This window comes from Parasteatoda tepidariorum, chromosome 8 (genome assembly GCF_043381705.1).
Source record: "Parasteatoda tepidariorum isolate YZ-2023 chromosome 8, CAS_Ptep_4.0, whole genome shotgun sequence".
In the NCBI taxonomy this organism is placed as follows: Eukaryota; Metazoa; Arthropoda; class Arachnida; order Araneae; family Theridiidae; genus Parasteatoda; species Parasteatoda tepidariorum.
In genome coordinates, this window is record NC_092211.1 from 52,375,893 (window position 1) to 52,391,027 (window position 15,135).

At 27.1% G+C, this 15,135-nt stretch overlaps 1 protein-coding gene across 2 annotated transcripts in view; it reads left to right on the forward strand.

The window, feature by feature from the left end:
- LOC107444219 (cell adhesion molecule Dscam1) overlaps positions 1 to 10,775 on the forward strand; it is a 112,530-nt gene extending 101,755 nt beyond the window's left edge. For both annotated transcript variants that reach the window (XM_071184000.1, XM_071184001.1), the window contains exons 21-25: positions 766 to 936; positions 2,128 to 2,333; positions 5,105 to 5,165; positions 6,170 to 6,310; positions 10,302 to 10,775. In XM_071184000.1, coding sequence (XP_071040101.1) covers positions 766 to 936; positions 2,128 to 2,333; positions 5,105 to 5,165; positions 6,170 to 6,216 — 485 coding nt within the window. In that variant the 3' untranslated portion in view covers positions 6,217 to 6,310; positions 10,302 to 10,775. The remainder of the gene's footprint in view (positions 1 to 765; positions 937 to 2,127; positions 2,334 to 5,104; positions 5,166 to 6,169; positions 6,311 to 10,301) is intronic.
- The last annotated feature ends 4,360 nt before the right edge of the window (positions 10,776 to 15,135 follow it).

Consider the following 15,135-nt stretch of genomic DNA (forward strand, 5'->3'; position numbering starts at 1 on the left):
AAATTGAATGAAACTAAATAAGCGATGATCGGACAAACAGCATAGAAGTTATAAGGGTTTCATGTACAAAAAGTAAAATTTTCTGCATTTATTCATACATTTTATCATAAATTTTCTACTATACAGACAAGTTCAAGTATTAAGTTCAAAATGTAAAGAAAACATGGAAAAATTACAGAACAATGAAAAAAGGGAAAAGGAAAATAAATAATGAAAATAATAAAAAACAAATATTTAAAAAAATCCGGAAAAAAATTCCAAAAAGAGGAAAAAAAGAAATAAAAATCCGGAGAATAAAAGATATAATCCTTTCATCAGCTTACACGATGATATCGGCAAAAAGGTGTGCTTTCTGATATTGTATCAAAATAGCCAAAGCAAAATATATCAATACAATAGTGTGATGAGCACTCAAAAAAATTTTACAACAAATAAAATAGAACATATTAAGTAAAAATATCACGTAAAAACGGAAAATAAAATATAAAAAAAATACAGATATATTTCTAACAACCAAAATATAACGAAATATTTCTAAACGAGCACCACCTATGCACTACTCATGCAAATCTCTAAGAGAAAAAAAAAACAGTTCTTTTTTGTTTTTCCCTCCTGGGGGAAAACTCCAATTGTTCTGCCTGTGGCTATTTTAATTTTTCCCCTTTAGGAGCTCCAAATTTCATTTACATTAAAATTGGCGATCTAAACGTAACATTTAACATATAATTTCTAATGTGAATTGTAATGTAAAATTTATTCTAACAGAGTATCCTCCACACATATCAGAAGTTGTTGGGTCATCTGGCCTTTTCTACAATCACCTTACGATCACTGTTCCAGTCATAAGCTCTGTTACAGTTGTTATATTTGTCTTCTGTACAGTTTGTATTGTTACAAAGAAAAAATCTCCAAGAGCTGAATACAGAACTGCAGAAAGTAAGTTTCAAAATTTTTCACTGAAATTATATTTATACAGGTTGACATTAAAGTTAAACTGCTTTAAAGAAATACTTTTACAAACGAACTTCCCTTATCAGGTTTATTTTTTTAAATAATTTCTACCAACATCAATTCAAACATCATTCTTTATTCCTTTTTAAAGCATTTAAACGAAAAAGATGTCTAATTCGAAGAAATTACTTTTATATAAATCACATTTGCAACAATTATTTAAAAATTAAACGATATTTTATGCTAAACAATGTTACTTAAGTGCTTTTATAAAAACTTTTTTTGCTTAGAAGAAAATAACATCAGGTAATAATTATTTTAATTATTGTAACATCTAATTTGTAGTCTGTTATTCTAATATTAGTAGAGTACTAACTATTCAAACGTTCGTGCTAAAAACAGGCATATGTTACTAATTTATTTAAGTGACAATAAAAATTATTTATTAATTTTCTGACAAGAGTAATATTTAGAAAAATTAGTTTATTTTGACATTTCAATTTTAGGTATTTAAAACAAAATCATAAGTTTCAGTAATATTAGACATACTTTTCTTTTCGATGAATTTGGATTCTGCCTCCCAAAATATAGGGGCAACAGCAATCTGAGAAATATGGTTCCAACAGTTTTGTCTGGAGAGTAGTCCGAAGTTTGGATCCCTTAATGTTTATTTTACTTTTTGCGTACTTCACAATATCTCGAGAACTTTTTAATTGTATTGAAAAGTGTTTGCGCAGAATTATAAAATGTGTTTATCCAAAGATAATTCCATGCAAAAATAATTTTTTGTAAGAATTTATTATTTTTTATTATTTCATTTAACAGCGTAACAAGCATTTTGAAATGTAAAGTATAATTTCTTTACATAATTTTGAAGAATATAACACTACAAGACAAAATATAAATTTTGAGCGTAATCGGTCGACTAGTTCCTGAGAAATCGAATTTTAAATGTACGATATTTTAATATTTGTATAATGCTCATAATCATATGCATTGTGGAAAAATATAGTTTTCAGCATCATTTTGAAGAATATAATAATACGTGGCAAAACATAAAAGTTTTGCGCGAAATCATTAGAGTGGCTCCTGACAAATCAGATTTTAAATATATGACATTTTTATATTTGTATGATGCTTATAAACGTGTGCAATGTGGAAAAAAACCTTTTTCAGGTGCTGAAAGAAATGAAACTGTGAAACAGGAAAATATTCCACTTTCTGATAATTATGAGAGTGCTCAAGAGCCAGCTTATTTTCCCATGCCTTATTCAACAAACAGAGTGACGAGCTTTGATAGAGAACATTACAATAGAATACACGGAACACTTGACAGCCAAAGAAGTGAAAATTTGTATAAAGTACCATCGTCACCTAGAAGAGTGAGTTAACTTAAAAATTTTTTTATACGATTCTTTATGTTTGAATTACTTAATCAATAAAAACCCAACCCGAAATGATTCAGAAACATTCCCAGGCAGTAAAAAATTGTCTGATTTATTCCTAAAAAAAATGAATTAAAGAGCAAAAATTATTTAGTATTTATAAAGCACAAAATATCTAATTTCAGTATAGCACAAAATGCCTAATTTACAATTCAGAAACATGCCTTCACTGCACAAAATTATTATTTTGTGTTAATGAAACCAAACTCTTACAGCATAGAATGTGTAATTTATGTTTCAGAAATAATTTTTTATCTTCGCAAATCATGCACAGAAAAATATTCTGGATCAAATTGCGGTAATAAGTACTGACACTATGAACGCAACATTCTTAAAATCTATTTTCCCGAATAATTCATATTCACCTTAAAGTTTCATACCGTAGTGTTTACAAAAATATTTATTTCATTTCAGTGTCAGTAAATAAAGCAGTAAAAATTACAGTATATCAGTATTTTTATCAATAAAATGTTACGACAAAATGAATTTTACTGTAAAATCTACAGATAATAACGTAATTTGATCCAGAATATTTAGCAGAGATGTGTGGCTTTTATAGACTCCTTTTAACTGTTTCGGATATATAATATTTGAAAGAGTATATTTTGATAAGATATACTTTCAAAACTTTTTAAAGTATAACATTAAATAGTATTGAAATAACAAAAAATAACATTAAAATAGTATTGAAAACTTTGCTTTTTAGTGAAGTATTTAGAGTTGTCCAAGAAATTTGTTTAGTTAGCTATACAATTTACTGTTAGAAATTTCTCGAAAAAAATGGTTAGACAACAATATTTTTAATTACTATTTTACCATATTCGTACATAATAATCAAATGATCATAAATAAGATGGTATCCAAATTGTTAACTGTGAGAAAAACCGTTTATTAACTGTTTTCACCTAATACAGCTAAACAACGAGGATTTTATAACAACAACTAGACCCTCCTAATTAAGCCAGTTAGTTCCTTGCAGATAGGTACATAATATATCCGAGAGGGCTAATCTGTCAATCTTATGACCGACAGAATAGGGGTCAGAGTCCAAACGTGGACACCACAATATTTCCTCCATTCCCTTCAATATATGAAGAGTATTCAGTGTACTGCAATCCCCAATTTGTGACCCTGGGCTATTAGAATACCGTACTCTTTTTCACGCATAGATGACATCACTCTAAAGCTGCTAAACTATCTAAAATGTGCTGTTAAATTTCTATTTTAAGGTTTTGAAATCATACTAGTTATAAATGGTTAAAAACCGAATAGTTTTCTATTCATGATTTTCTAACCATGCTAGTTGTAAATGGTTTTAATACCACAAAGGTCAAATATGTTCCTTACCGTAAACTTTATGACTAATTAGATGTTCATACTGCTGCTGGTTATTTTACCATAATTTTAGAATGAAAACCTATTAGTGTTAGTTTTATCTACTATTAATCCATGACAATATAATCTTTTATTTATAATAGTAATTGAAACAATTTGGAATATTTTTGAAAGAATTGGGAAATGTGAAATAACAATTTTAAAAGAAGCAGCTGAGAAGCTTTTGTTCATAGTTCTGTACGGCAAATAAAATAAAAAATTTAAGCATTGAAATGTATGCAATACAAAGGTGTTATTATGCCTCAGTTATTTGTCACAGTATATGGTCACAAAAACTTTTATTAAAAAAACTCTGTCGCATTTTTAAATAAAGTTATAGTACGTACTACAACTTTATTTAAAAATGCGACAGGGTTTTTTTAATACAGGTACCCGTATTTTATAAGACTAATATTTTTATATGGCAGGGAATGCTGGGCAATTAACAAAGCAGACGAAATAGAAACTAAGGACTTTCGAGAGAAAACTATTAAGAAACATTTGTGGTGCAGTAAACCGTGAATTACAATCAAAATACAAAAAACCTAACATAGTAAAAGTGATAAAGGTTTCTTATGTAAGGTGGCTAGGACATGTATTTTGAAATAGCGATGAAAATCCCATTAAGAAAAAGCCTTTCAAACGCCAGAGGGAAAAAGAAAAAGAGGAACAAGATGGTTAAACAGAGTAGTGGTTAAGGGAAAGCAGTTGGAGAAATATACAATTAAATAGATCTAGATGGGGTAAACTGACTGATACGGTCTTGACCGGTAACCGGCTGTAATGCCTAAGAAGAGGAAGAACCGTATTCTTATTATTAAATTATGATTATTCATGACATTATTTTATAAAACAACGATTAAGGGTTGTGTCACAAGACATTCTTAACTGTTTCCAAATAAGTAACCTTTCTAGGTGGAGATAAAATTACAAATTGATTAATTTACATTTAAAAATACGATTCATGTTATAATTCTGATTAAGTGCCATAAGCTCTGCTAGCCATATATAATTTTGTTTTCACGAGTATTTTCGACCTTTTTTATTTTTAATATAAATGTTAAGAAAATGACTTTGTGCATTAAACTGAGTACGCTACAAATTTGTAAGTACAATTTTTTCTTCTATTTTCTGTCCTTTACGAGAAGTATAACATATTTAACCCTGTGCCACTAAAAGCATTTAGTAAGTTGTCACATTAAGTAGTCCCTCTTCTAATACTAGACTTTTTTTAAAATACGTTTAATTTCAAATGAATAAATATAATTTGTTGCAAGATCGTAATATTAAAAATGTAATGTGTATTCTTAATGTTTCTTGATATGATTTTCCAGAAAGAAAAAGAAGAATGCGTCTATGCCACGCCTTGCATTGTGTCAAAGACCCCCAATACAGGTAAGTTATAAAATATAAAAATATGATTAAAGCACGAGGAATTTTTGAATTGCCTTTTCAACTAAGAATCAGGTATTGGAGTGAATATTCCAAATAATAAACCATCAAAGGTTCTCGAATATTGCTGTAAAGATAAGGGATTCTGAATATTGGTCGATATTATCAACGTGTAATATCAACTTCAATGATGTTTTAATTGATTTTAATACGCAGCAAGTCAAAATGTAATTTTAGAACATATTTTATTAATCGGACTATTTATTTGCTTAAATATTAAATAGTGTATTTTGAGTGTAAGGTATGAAATGAAATAGTGTTGATTTATTTTAAAGCTTTTGCTAAATATTCGACATAATTTCAGTAGGAACTATTTTATTTTATACTAACACTTCGCAAAATGGTCTGCTCAAAAAAGTGGTTTTCAGAAAATAATATTTATCTTCCTTATCTCGTAATTTTGTAAGTAAAAATATGTTTTGAGTAAAATGTCTTTGTGTAAAAATCATAACAAAGAAGCTTTTGTGAAGAAATATTAAGTGAGACTTTTTTATGGCTTTATACACTGTAAACAATTCAGGTATAAAGTACCAGCCTTTTGATTGCATATTTCGTAAAATCTATTTTCCGCAAAAACCTTTTTACTCCAAATATTAAACAGTAATTTTTTTCTGTAATATTTATTTAATTAGAGTCATTCAGTGATTTTACGGTAATTAGTGATAAAATCATTAAAATAATCTATGTAAAAATCACGTCAAATCAGAGTTTTTCATGTTCCTTTAAAAGTGAATTCCCCATAAAGAGTACCAGCACTTTCCACGGTAAAAAGTACCTTCACTTTTTACTGTAATTTGATCCCAATTCTTTTGCAGTGTAGCAAAACCCCGAACCTGACAGAGACCAATTACAAAAGGATTATATTACAAAAGTCAAATCATTTAAGATGTTTACTCTCTTAGCATTCCGAAATAGACTTATATATTTTTATATTTTTTTGTATTTAGGTCATCGAAAATCACGGGGATCTTCCAATTTTGATAGAAGTCAATAAAGGAACGTTTGAAGGAAAGAAATAAAGTGCCTTGCAATTTTGCTAAACACCGAAAGAACTGTTATATGGAGTTTACTTTATTTGTCCAAAATAAGTAAGCAATTTTGTCAATTAAATTTATAAACAAGGTAATGGAATTTAATATTATGTAAATTTATTTACTAATATTAAATTTGTTTTTACCTTTATCTGTAATAATTTAAGCAGTAAAATGAAAGCTTAAAGATATACATATAATTCATTGATATACGTTATTCAATGCGATGAGTAATTATCATACTAAAATTTATTTCTAAGTCCTTTTCATATAATCCTTAGTAGAATATAAAGTTTTGTAGACTGTCTAGTAAATTTAAACTATTAACTTATTTCTATAAACAGAAAATTGTGAAATTATTCATTTACTATACAAGCCCCAAATGAAAAATAATTTTTTAAAGTAAATAAAAATAACTACCGTATATATTAGCATAAAAATTGACTTTTCAGAACCATAAAATTTTACAAAAATCAGAGTTCGATTTATATACCGGTAATTTAGTCGGACATTTGCTGATTGTGAAATCGATGCATTATAAACAATAAGATAGATATGAATAACTCGGTATCAATTTCCTCATTCAAAAACTATTTTTAATATGTTTTAAGAAATTACCTTTGCATTTTCCATCATCAAATTCTCTTAAAAATTAGTTTTTTTGGAAACAATACTTTAAATTAAGTTCAGAAAAAAATTAAGAATAAGAACTTTTGTTTATTCAAGAGTTTTTTTTTAAAAAAATATAACACAATAAAAATTTAGAAAATATAACATAAAGCTACAAATTTAACAATTCTAAAATAACATCTGTTTTAGATTCAATAAGGTTAGTAGTTCCCACTCTGCTATAGATTCTACATTATTCTCATCTGTTGTGTGCTACAAACATTGTCTTCACCCCATCCCAAGAATTTAAAATTCCACACTTTTTAAAAGATTATATGATTACATCTGAATCCACAGTTTGCAACGCGTCTAGTACCATTTCATGCATGAGTGATTCTCACGAAATACGACAATTGACGGTCTTTAGCTTTATATTTGTCTATTACTATACTACTAAAAAAACTTTTGTTTGAAAAAATTAGTAAATAGCATATCTGTTAGCAATTTAAAATGATCTTGCATAAGCATTGACTGATTTGCATACTTAAAAAATTTAATTGAATTTCAAAATGTCATTTTCCTGGTATGTCACAAATAATATTTCCAATAATAACTAGCTTCAAAACTTCTCATAAATTTTTCAATATCGAAATTTTTTATCTCAACAGTTGTAAGCATTTCTAGAATATATGCAGCATATATTCTCTTATTTCCAAAAACTTTGTCTAAATTTTTTTTTCTCTCAATAATTTGTTTGTCACATGAAAATCAGTCATTTTCCTGGCCACTTTTTTTTAGTAATTTATAACCAAAATAGATAGAGCCAGCAATCAATATCTTAGGTTAAGATATTGATTTGAATACCATCCTATCAGAACATGTCTTATTTCAGGAATAAAGAATCAACTTTCTGGCTCAAAATCTATTTCAAAAAATTTTACTAGGTGAGTAGGTTTTTATGTTGCCATTTTCCAAAACGTCTTAGGCCGAAATGTTAAATTAAAGTAAAGTTAAGTGCTATAAAATGGCAAATTGTCATTATCCTGGCTGTCATTTTCCTGGCTTTTGAATGCCAGTTTCCAGAAATTTTTTTAAGCAGTATAATGTAAAGAGGGAAAGCAAATATTAACCTAATACCCAAATTATGTAAGATTATAATATGCGCGTACGTAATCAAAGTTATTTATTTGTTTAATGATTGATTATTTTACACAATTTTATTCTGTACATATAAACAGCAATAACATTTTTGATTCTTTCTGCAGTGGATAAAAGAATTAATTAAAAAAAATATGGTCCATCTAACATAAAGGCTTTGGGTTTCTTTTTCAAAGCACAGATAGTTAAAATATAAAAAATAGGCTAGGAACATCACTTTACAATTTAGTTCTGTCATAGTTTTTTTCTACTTGGGTGTATAAATTAAAGAATGTAATAAAGTAGTAAAATAAAATGAATTGAAAAATTTTAAATTTTAGTAGTAAAATAAAATAATTTCCGATGTAAATTATTATAAAATTAATTTTACTATTAGCAATCAAGGAAAAATAAACTGAGCAAAGAAAAAAAATGAAAGAAAGAAAAAACGAGAAGCCGAGAAAAAAGTGTATGTTTAAATTGTTCACAATAATTATTTTTTGAATTTATTTACATAAAAATGTTAAAATTAACTTTTCAACTTTGTCTTTTTGAGTTCCTTAAGTTGAGTTAATTACTATTTGCTTAAAATGACTGTTTTCTTAACATCTAAGCTAATATGTAATTTTCCTGGCATTCAAAATTTGGTGAATATCTATTTTTTTTTCCTCGAGCAAATGTCAATAAACTACATTGCTGTCTGTAAAATATTAATAAATGTAACTAAATAAATATAAAAAAAAATTAGAATGTTTTGAAAACTTTAAATTTTAAGAAATTTTTTTCCGAATTGTCATGTTTCCAAAGAATTACCCTCATAACGTCTCTTAAAAGCAGCGCGTAAATTTTGTTTTTGTAAGCGTTTTAAATATGAAATATTTTTTTACCTGAAGCAATTTCGCAGATTAAATATTATTCTTTTTCAATTTTCGAAATTTTCATATTTGTTATTATCAGCGGTCGACATATACACCCGACCTATCAGAAATTTGCTATCTCGTAATAAAAAATAGAGGGTCGACTTATACACGGGGATATACGGTATTAGAAATGCAGTTTTATCGGTAAAAATCGAAAAGCTGTTATTTTTTAATTGTTTTTCATTCATGTTTTGATGAATGTTTTTTTTTTAATTTGTACTGATTTTTGTTGCTGTTGAATAGTTATTTAGTATGAATACTATAGTTAAATTTAAAATCAAAGGCTAATTCAAATAATTCATTTCATGAAAATCAAAGACTCAAAATTATTGCCTATATTAGTTTAAGGAATTTATTTCTCTGTCTTACTATAGTCATCCAAATTTATTCCTGCAGAAGAAAAAAAAATTGCTGTTGTTTGAGCCAATTGTGTAAACTTTGGTTTCATATGCTATTTGAAATCAATATTGTTACCGCAGCAACTTCACTTTTTTAAATGAAGCATAATTTTGATTTTATCTCGCCTGCCTCGTTAATTAATAACTGTACCTAATATCTAAAACTGTACATGTAAATTATAGGAAAAAAGAAAAATATTGTAACCATTCAATAATTACTTAAAAGGTTTGTTAGAAACGATAGTATAAATTATGGGTGCCCAATATGCGTGCTTCAAACATGCAGTTTTGGATGATTGCAAGAAGGGATTTTATCAGTTTTCATGCTGTACTTTTTCACCGTAATGAAACTTGTCAGTTATTTTTTTTTATTTTTTCATTTTTAGCAGCATAAATTGATCGTTGGTGTGTGCAAACACTCCAAGTAAGCATACTGTTAGAACAGACATTGAACATAAGTTAGCAACGATTTAAAAATTTAACATGAAAGCATTAAAAGATTATATTTATATTTAAAACATTAGAGTACTAAGAACATTAGAACAAAGAAAAAGCGTAAAAATATCAAAAACATAAGCATCAAAAACATAACAAAAGTTAATGGAAATTTATTCAGTTTGCAGAGCTTGTAATAGCTCACGTGCCCTCCAGTATCTGTCGTAGATGTTTCCTACCACTGCTCGGTAAACCCCCAAATGCTCTGCCTGCCCTCTGTAGATTGTAGTAGATTTGTCATTACACAGGGTGCACCACGCGATGGCATACTACATTACACCCCCGGTAATGAAACTATGGAGCATAATATGCCGAATATTTGATTATTTCTGGACATAAATATTAATAGAAAAGCAACCATACTTTTTAATGAAAAAAACACGACCTGTTTACGTATAATAAAAAATACTCAGTTGGACCATTTTTCTGTTCTCAGAAATTATTGATCTTATGAAATATATATTCTAATGATTAATGTTTTCTTTACAGGCTATTGCTGATCTATATACTTTCATCGTTGATGTCTATGACTTCAAAAAAAAGTGTTAATGTTATCATCGCTCTTTTTATTGTTTGATAAATTTGATCCGAAGAAAAGAAAAACAATATATTTGGAATTGATGTTGAACTGGCGAAGTGTACGCAACTAACTGTTAAGTGTTATAAGATGTGATGAAACATGTGGGTTAGGAAAATGTTTATGTACCGATAAAATGTGTACGTACTGATGAAAGGTACACATTCGTTAGAAAACTACAGAAGAAGTGATAAACCATGTGCTTTAATGTGAAGAGAAATACGAATGCATATGACTTGAAAAGAGCTTGTTGTTGTGGAATGAGTTTTTTTTTTGAGTAAAAAAATATGAAAATGTTTTTTTTTAAAATTTCCTTTTAAGATTGTGTAACTTTTAACCCAGCATGTAACTCTCAATATTTTAATAAATAATTTTTCATGACTACACTTCTGATTAAAATTATTCAAATTTTGAAAGCCTAACATTTTTATGGCTAACCTGCGCCTGCCCTACTTTAATATACACTTATGGACAAAAAAATTAGCTCGCCAAGAAGGAGTCGTCAAAATGAAACGAAATTTTACATACGTAATGACTACTTTGATATAAGTAAATGATTAGAAAATCAAAGAAAAACGATAATCTTTGATTTTTCTAATAATTTATTTATATCAAAGTAGTCATTACGTATGTAAATTATCGTTTCAGTTTGACGACTCCTTGTTGCGCTGATTTTTTTGTCCATGAGTGTATTTATTAGCTTGATTATTGTACACAATAAATGTAATACTTGAAGTATACTTGTCATTGAAAAATATTCACTGGTTTAAAAAATTAAAGTGGAAAAAATCTCATGTTTTGAACGCTCAAAGATAAAGGTACGTTTTACAGCGCTCAAAATTGGCACCCTTTATCAAGATCCACAATACGTGAAATTATTTTGACAGCTAAAATCATGACGACTTCTTTCACCTTAATATTTGTAGAACTTTTCATATTCATTAATTTCAGCTCTGAAATAAATATATTTAGCTTGATGCTGGAAGGACTTATCAAACATTTTTCAAAACGAGTAATATTTGACCAACATAGATACAAATAACTAAAGTTGACTAATATTACTGCTTTAAGTTTCCCTGAGTCTAATACTTATTTACCGATATTTTCGAAGACGTAGCGGGAGAATATAACCCTTAAAAATTTTTAAAATTAGAAATATTTACAGTTTACTTCCTACCAAGTTAAAGATTTATTTCATACGAACCTAAACTGTTGCGCTTTATATCAAGTATAATAATGAAAATATTAGTGTTTCGTAAAAAATTCATCGATATATTATTATTAATCAGTTATATTAAGCACTTATAACTAGCTGAATACCCTTTCCACATCCGGGGTAAATAGGTCTTCATCAACAATGATTCATCAACGGTGTTGATCAACACGACGAAATCATACATAAAATTAAAAGCATTTACCAACGCAGCTAATAAAGCTAAAAAAAAAAAATTTAATTTATTGTTATTTACTGCTCTCCCCGGTGAGTTTACTAGTTATGAAATTAACCAAAGGATGTTTTAGAAGTTTATCCCATCAAAGTAAGGATTAACAATATTCAGTATCATTTGGTATAATTCTATTACTCCACATCAACATGTCTTAGTCAAAAATTAAGATAATGAGCAATTTTCTTCGGTATTTATCCTTTTCTGTAAAAAGCCTACTTCCTTAGTACCTATAGTATGCATCTTGATATTTTGGCACCAATATTAGTGAAATTAGTACCCATTAAAAACATCAATTAACATAATACCAGTAATATCAATTACCAAAATTAGTTGAGCATCATTGGCATCAATAATAATATGGTGATTTCTTTTTATGGTTTTCGTAAACTAACAGTATTTACTTTTCTTACATTAATTTAGCTTTGCAGTAACCAACTTTTTCTTATTTTAATTTGCACCAATCACCAAAATTAATTAAGCAACATGGACGTCAATAACATTAAGGCACCTTTTTACGGTTCAATACGAATAGGAACTTATTCTCCATTAAATTAAATTGTTAATTAAAAACTTACTTTTCATTTAAATTTCTGTCAATTACCAAATAAATCAATTTTAGAAACGTTAGTGAACCGCCGACCCAAATTTGGGCTTACGACTACTAATGTTAAACTCCGTAACCTTGTACTTTTGAACCCAATCCGTAAGACAATGTAACTCCTGGATCAGGTATTGTAAAAAAATTGCCTTCGTGGAGGAACTTTTTGATTAAGCTAATTCGCATTTGAGTTACATGGAGAATAAAACCACGAAAACTCCCCACGGTTTGCCTAACAGCAAGGGGACTCCAACCCATCATCCATTTACCACTGAGGATATTTTCCGTCAAATTAATAAAATTAAATATAATATAATAGTGAAAATATAATTGTTATTCTCGAAAATAAATAGTAACGAGACTAATATTTGTATAATCGTTTTTGGGGAACTAATATCGGTACTTATTTATAGACTGACTACAATTTTCAAACTGTTATTGACGCTAGTGATGCTTAATTAAGTGTGGTATTAAATATGGCCGTTATGGGTCTTGTGATAAGAAAAACTTTTTATACCAATATCGATGCCTAGTCTAAATTTGTGGCAATAAGTTTTTTCTGCCTTACGAAACGGATAATTACCCTAATATGGTACCCAATACGCAACATATTTTTTATTGATAGTTTCTCTGTGCATTTCGCACGGGAATAAATAAATTCTAATTAGTGCATGATAATGATGACATTTCTAGTAAAAAAAAATTTGGTAATGAAACCAAAATTTATTAATATCAATTTACGAAGTTTATTTGATAATTTCTCCATTCATGTCATTAAAGCATGCCAGAAATTTTGGTTTTCAAAAAATACAAAACTGAAAAGTAAATTGAAACAATATATTGATTTTCATGCCATGATCATGCCTATGGTGATAAAATTACCAAATTTTACCACGTATAAGCATATTTTATCATATATTATAAAACCATATTTTATTGTTAATTTCACTGAAATCATTACCTCAGTGTTTTTCGGTATAAATTACCAATGTTTTGGTGTCCTCATACAGTCAGAAAAAAAGGATAATTTTACCCTATTTTAGCAGGTTTGGGAACAATTTTTTTTAGTACGAAACTTCTTCTTACTATTAAATTAACCATCATATGAGTTATAAGTTTAACTCACCAAAATAAATATTAGCTATACATATGGGATCTTTATATCTGTACCATGCGCTAAATATTTTACCTCTTGAAAACTCCAATGTTGGCGCGTTTTGGTTTTGCTTGTAATTGTTTATTAACGGTAACGAGTTTCGAAGTGTTTTCGGTTGTATTAATGTTTTTTTTACCTGTAGAAACTGAAGTTTGCTGCGAAAAATGTGTATGTTATATAATAAAGATTTTTATATTTTAATTTTCAATTTTGTAAACTGTATTAAACAATTTCATAAAGTACAATTTCTATCAGCTCCTGCTCTGTTAAGCCTATTTCGAATTCGTCATAATATTATCTGCTATCCTTATTCTCAATTTACAAACACATTTTGTTTTAAGAATTGGTGTATATATACAACCTAAAAAATTCATTTATTACTTTATTTTCACTCGTAAAAATAACACTTTACTGCTACTTATGCGCATCTTACTGTAATTGCAAATTTCAGTGTAACTAAATAACAAATATTGCGGTTGGTGGCGGCTACTCTACACCAAATAGTGTAAAAGAACATTCTGGGTGTTTCAAAGCATCAGGAAGTATCCTTGGATTTTCACGCAATAAATCCCCACTTAGGAGTAGAGTAGTTGCCACTATTTTTGGTGATCACAATCATGAAAAATTTTTCACGGTGTGGACAGTTTTCTTTGTGTCTACGAACGTATATATACCAAATTTGCTGCCTATCGATTCAAATTGTATAAGGTACAAATATATATATATATATATATATATATATATATATATATATATATATATATATATATATATATATATATATATATATATATATATATATATATATATATATATATATATATATATATATATATATATATATATATATATATATATATATATATATATATATATATATATATATATATATATATATATATATATATATATATATATATATATATATATATATATATATATATATATATATATATATATATATATATATATATATATATATATATATATATATATATATATATATATATATATATATATATATATATATATATATATATATATATATATATATATATATATATATATATATATATATATATATATATATATATATATATATATATATATATATATATATATATATATATATATATATATATATATATATATATATATATATATATATATATATATATATATATATATATATATATATATNAATTATAAATTAATTATTTAAAAAATTAATTAATTTAAATATTAAGTATAATTTATAGGATATATACTTTCTTTATAATGCCATTACATATTTCTATTAATATAAAAAGTTTCAGAGCTTTTTATTCACTTTACTTTTTTGGGATTTTATGAACTGAAAAATGACAGTTTTCGTGAGAATGGCCCATATATAATATATCGTCTAATTAATTCAATCATCGAATTTATATTATATATCGCCCAATTTAACCAATTGGTACCCGAACGTAAACAAGTGCAAAACGGTTTCAGTCGCATAAAAACAATAAAGATGAGTATCCCCTGATAATGAAGATTTTACATAG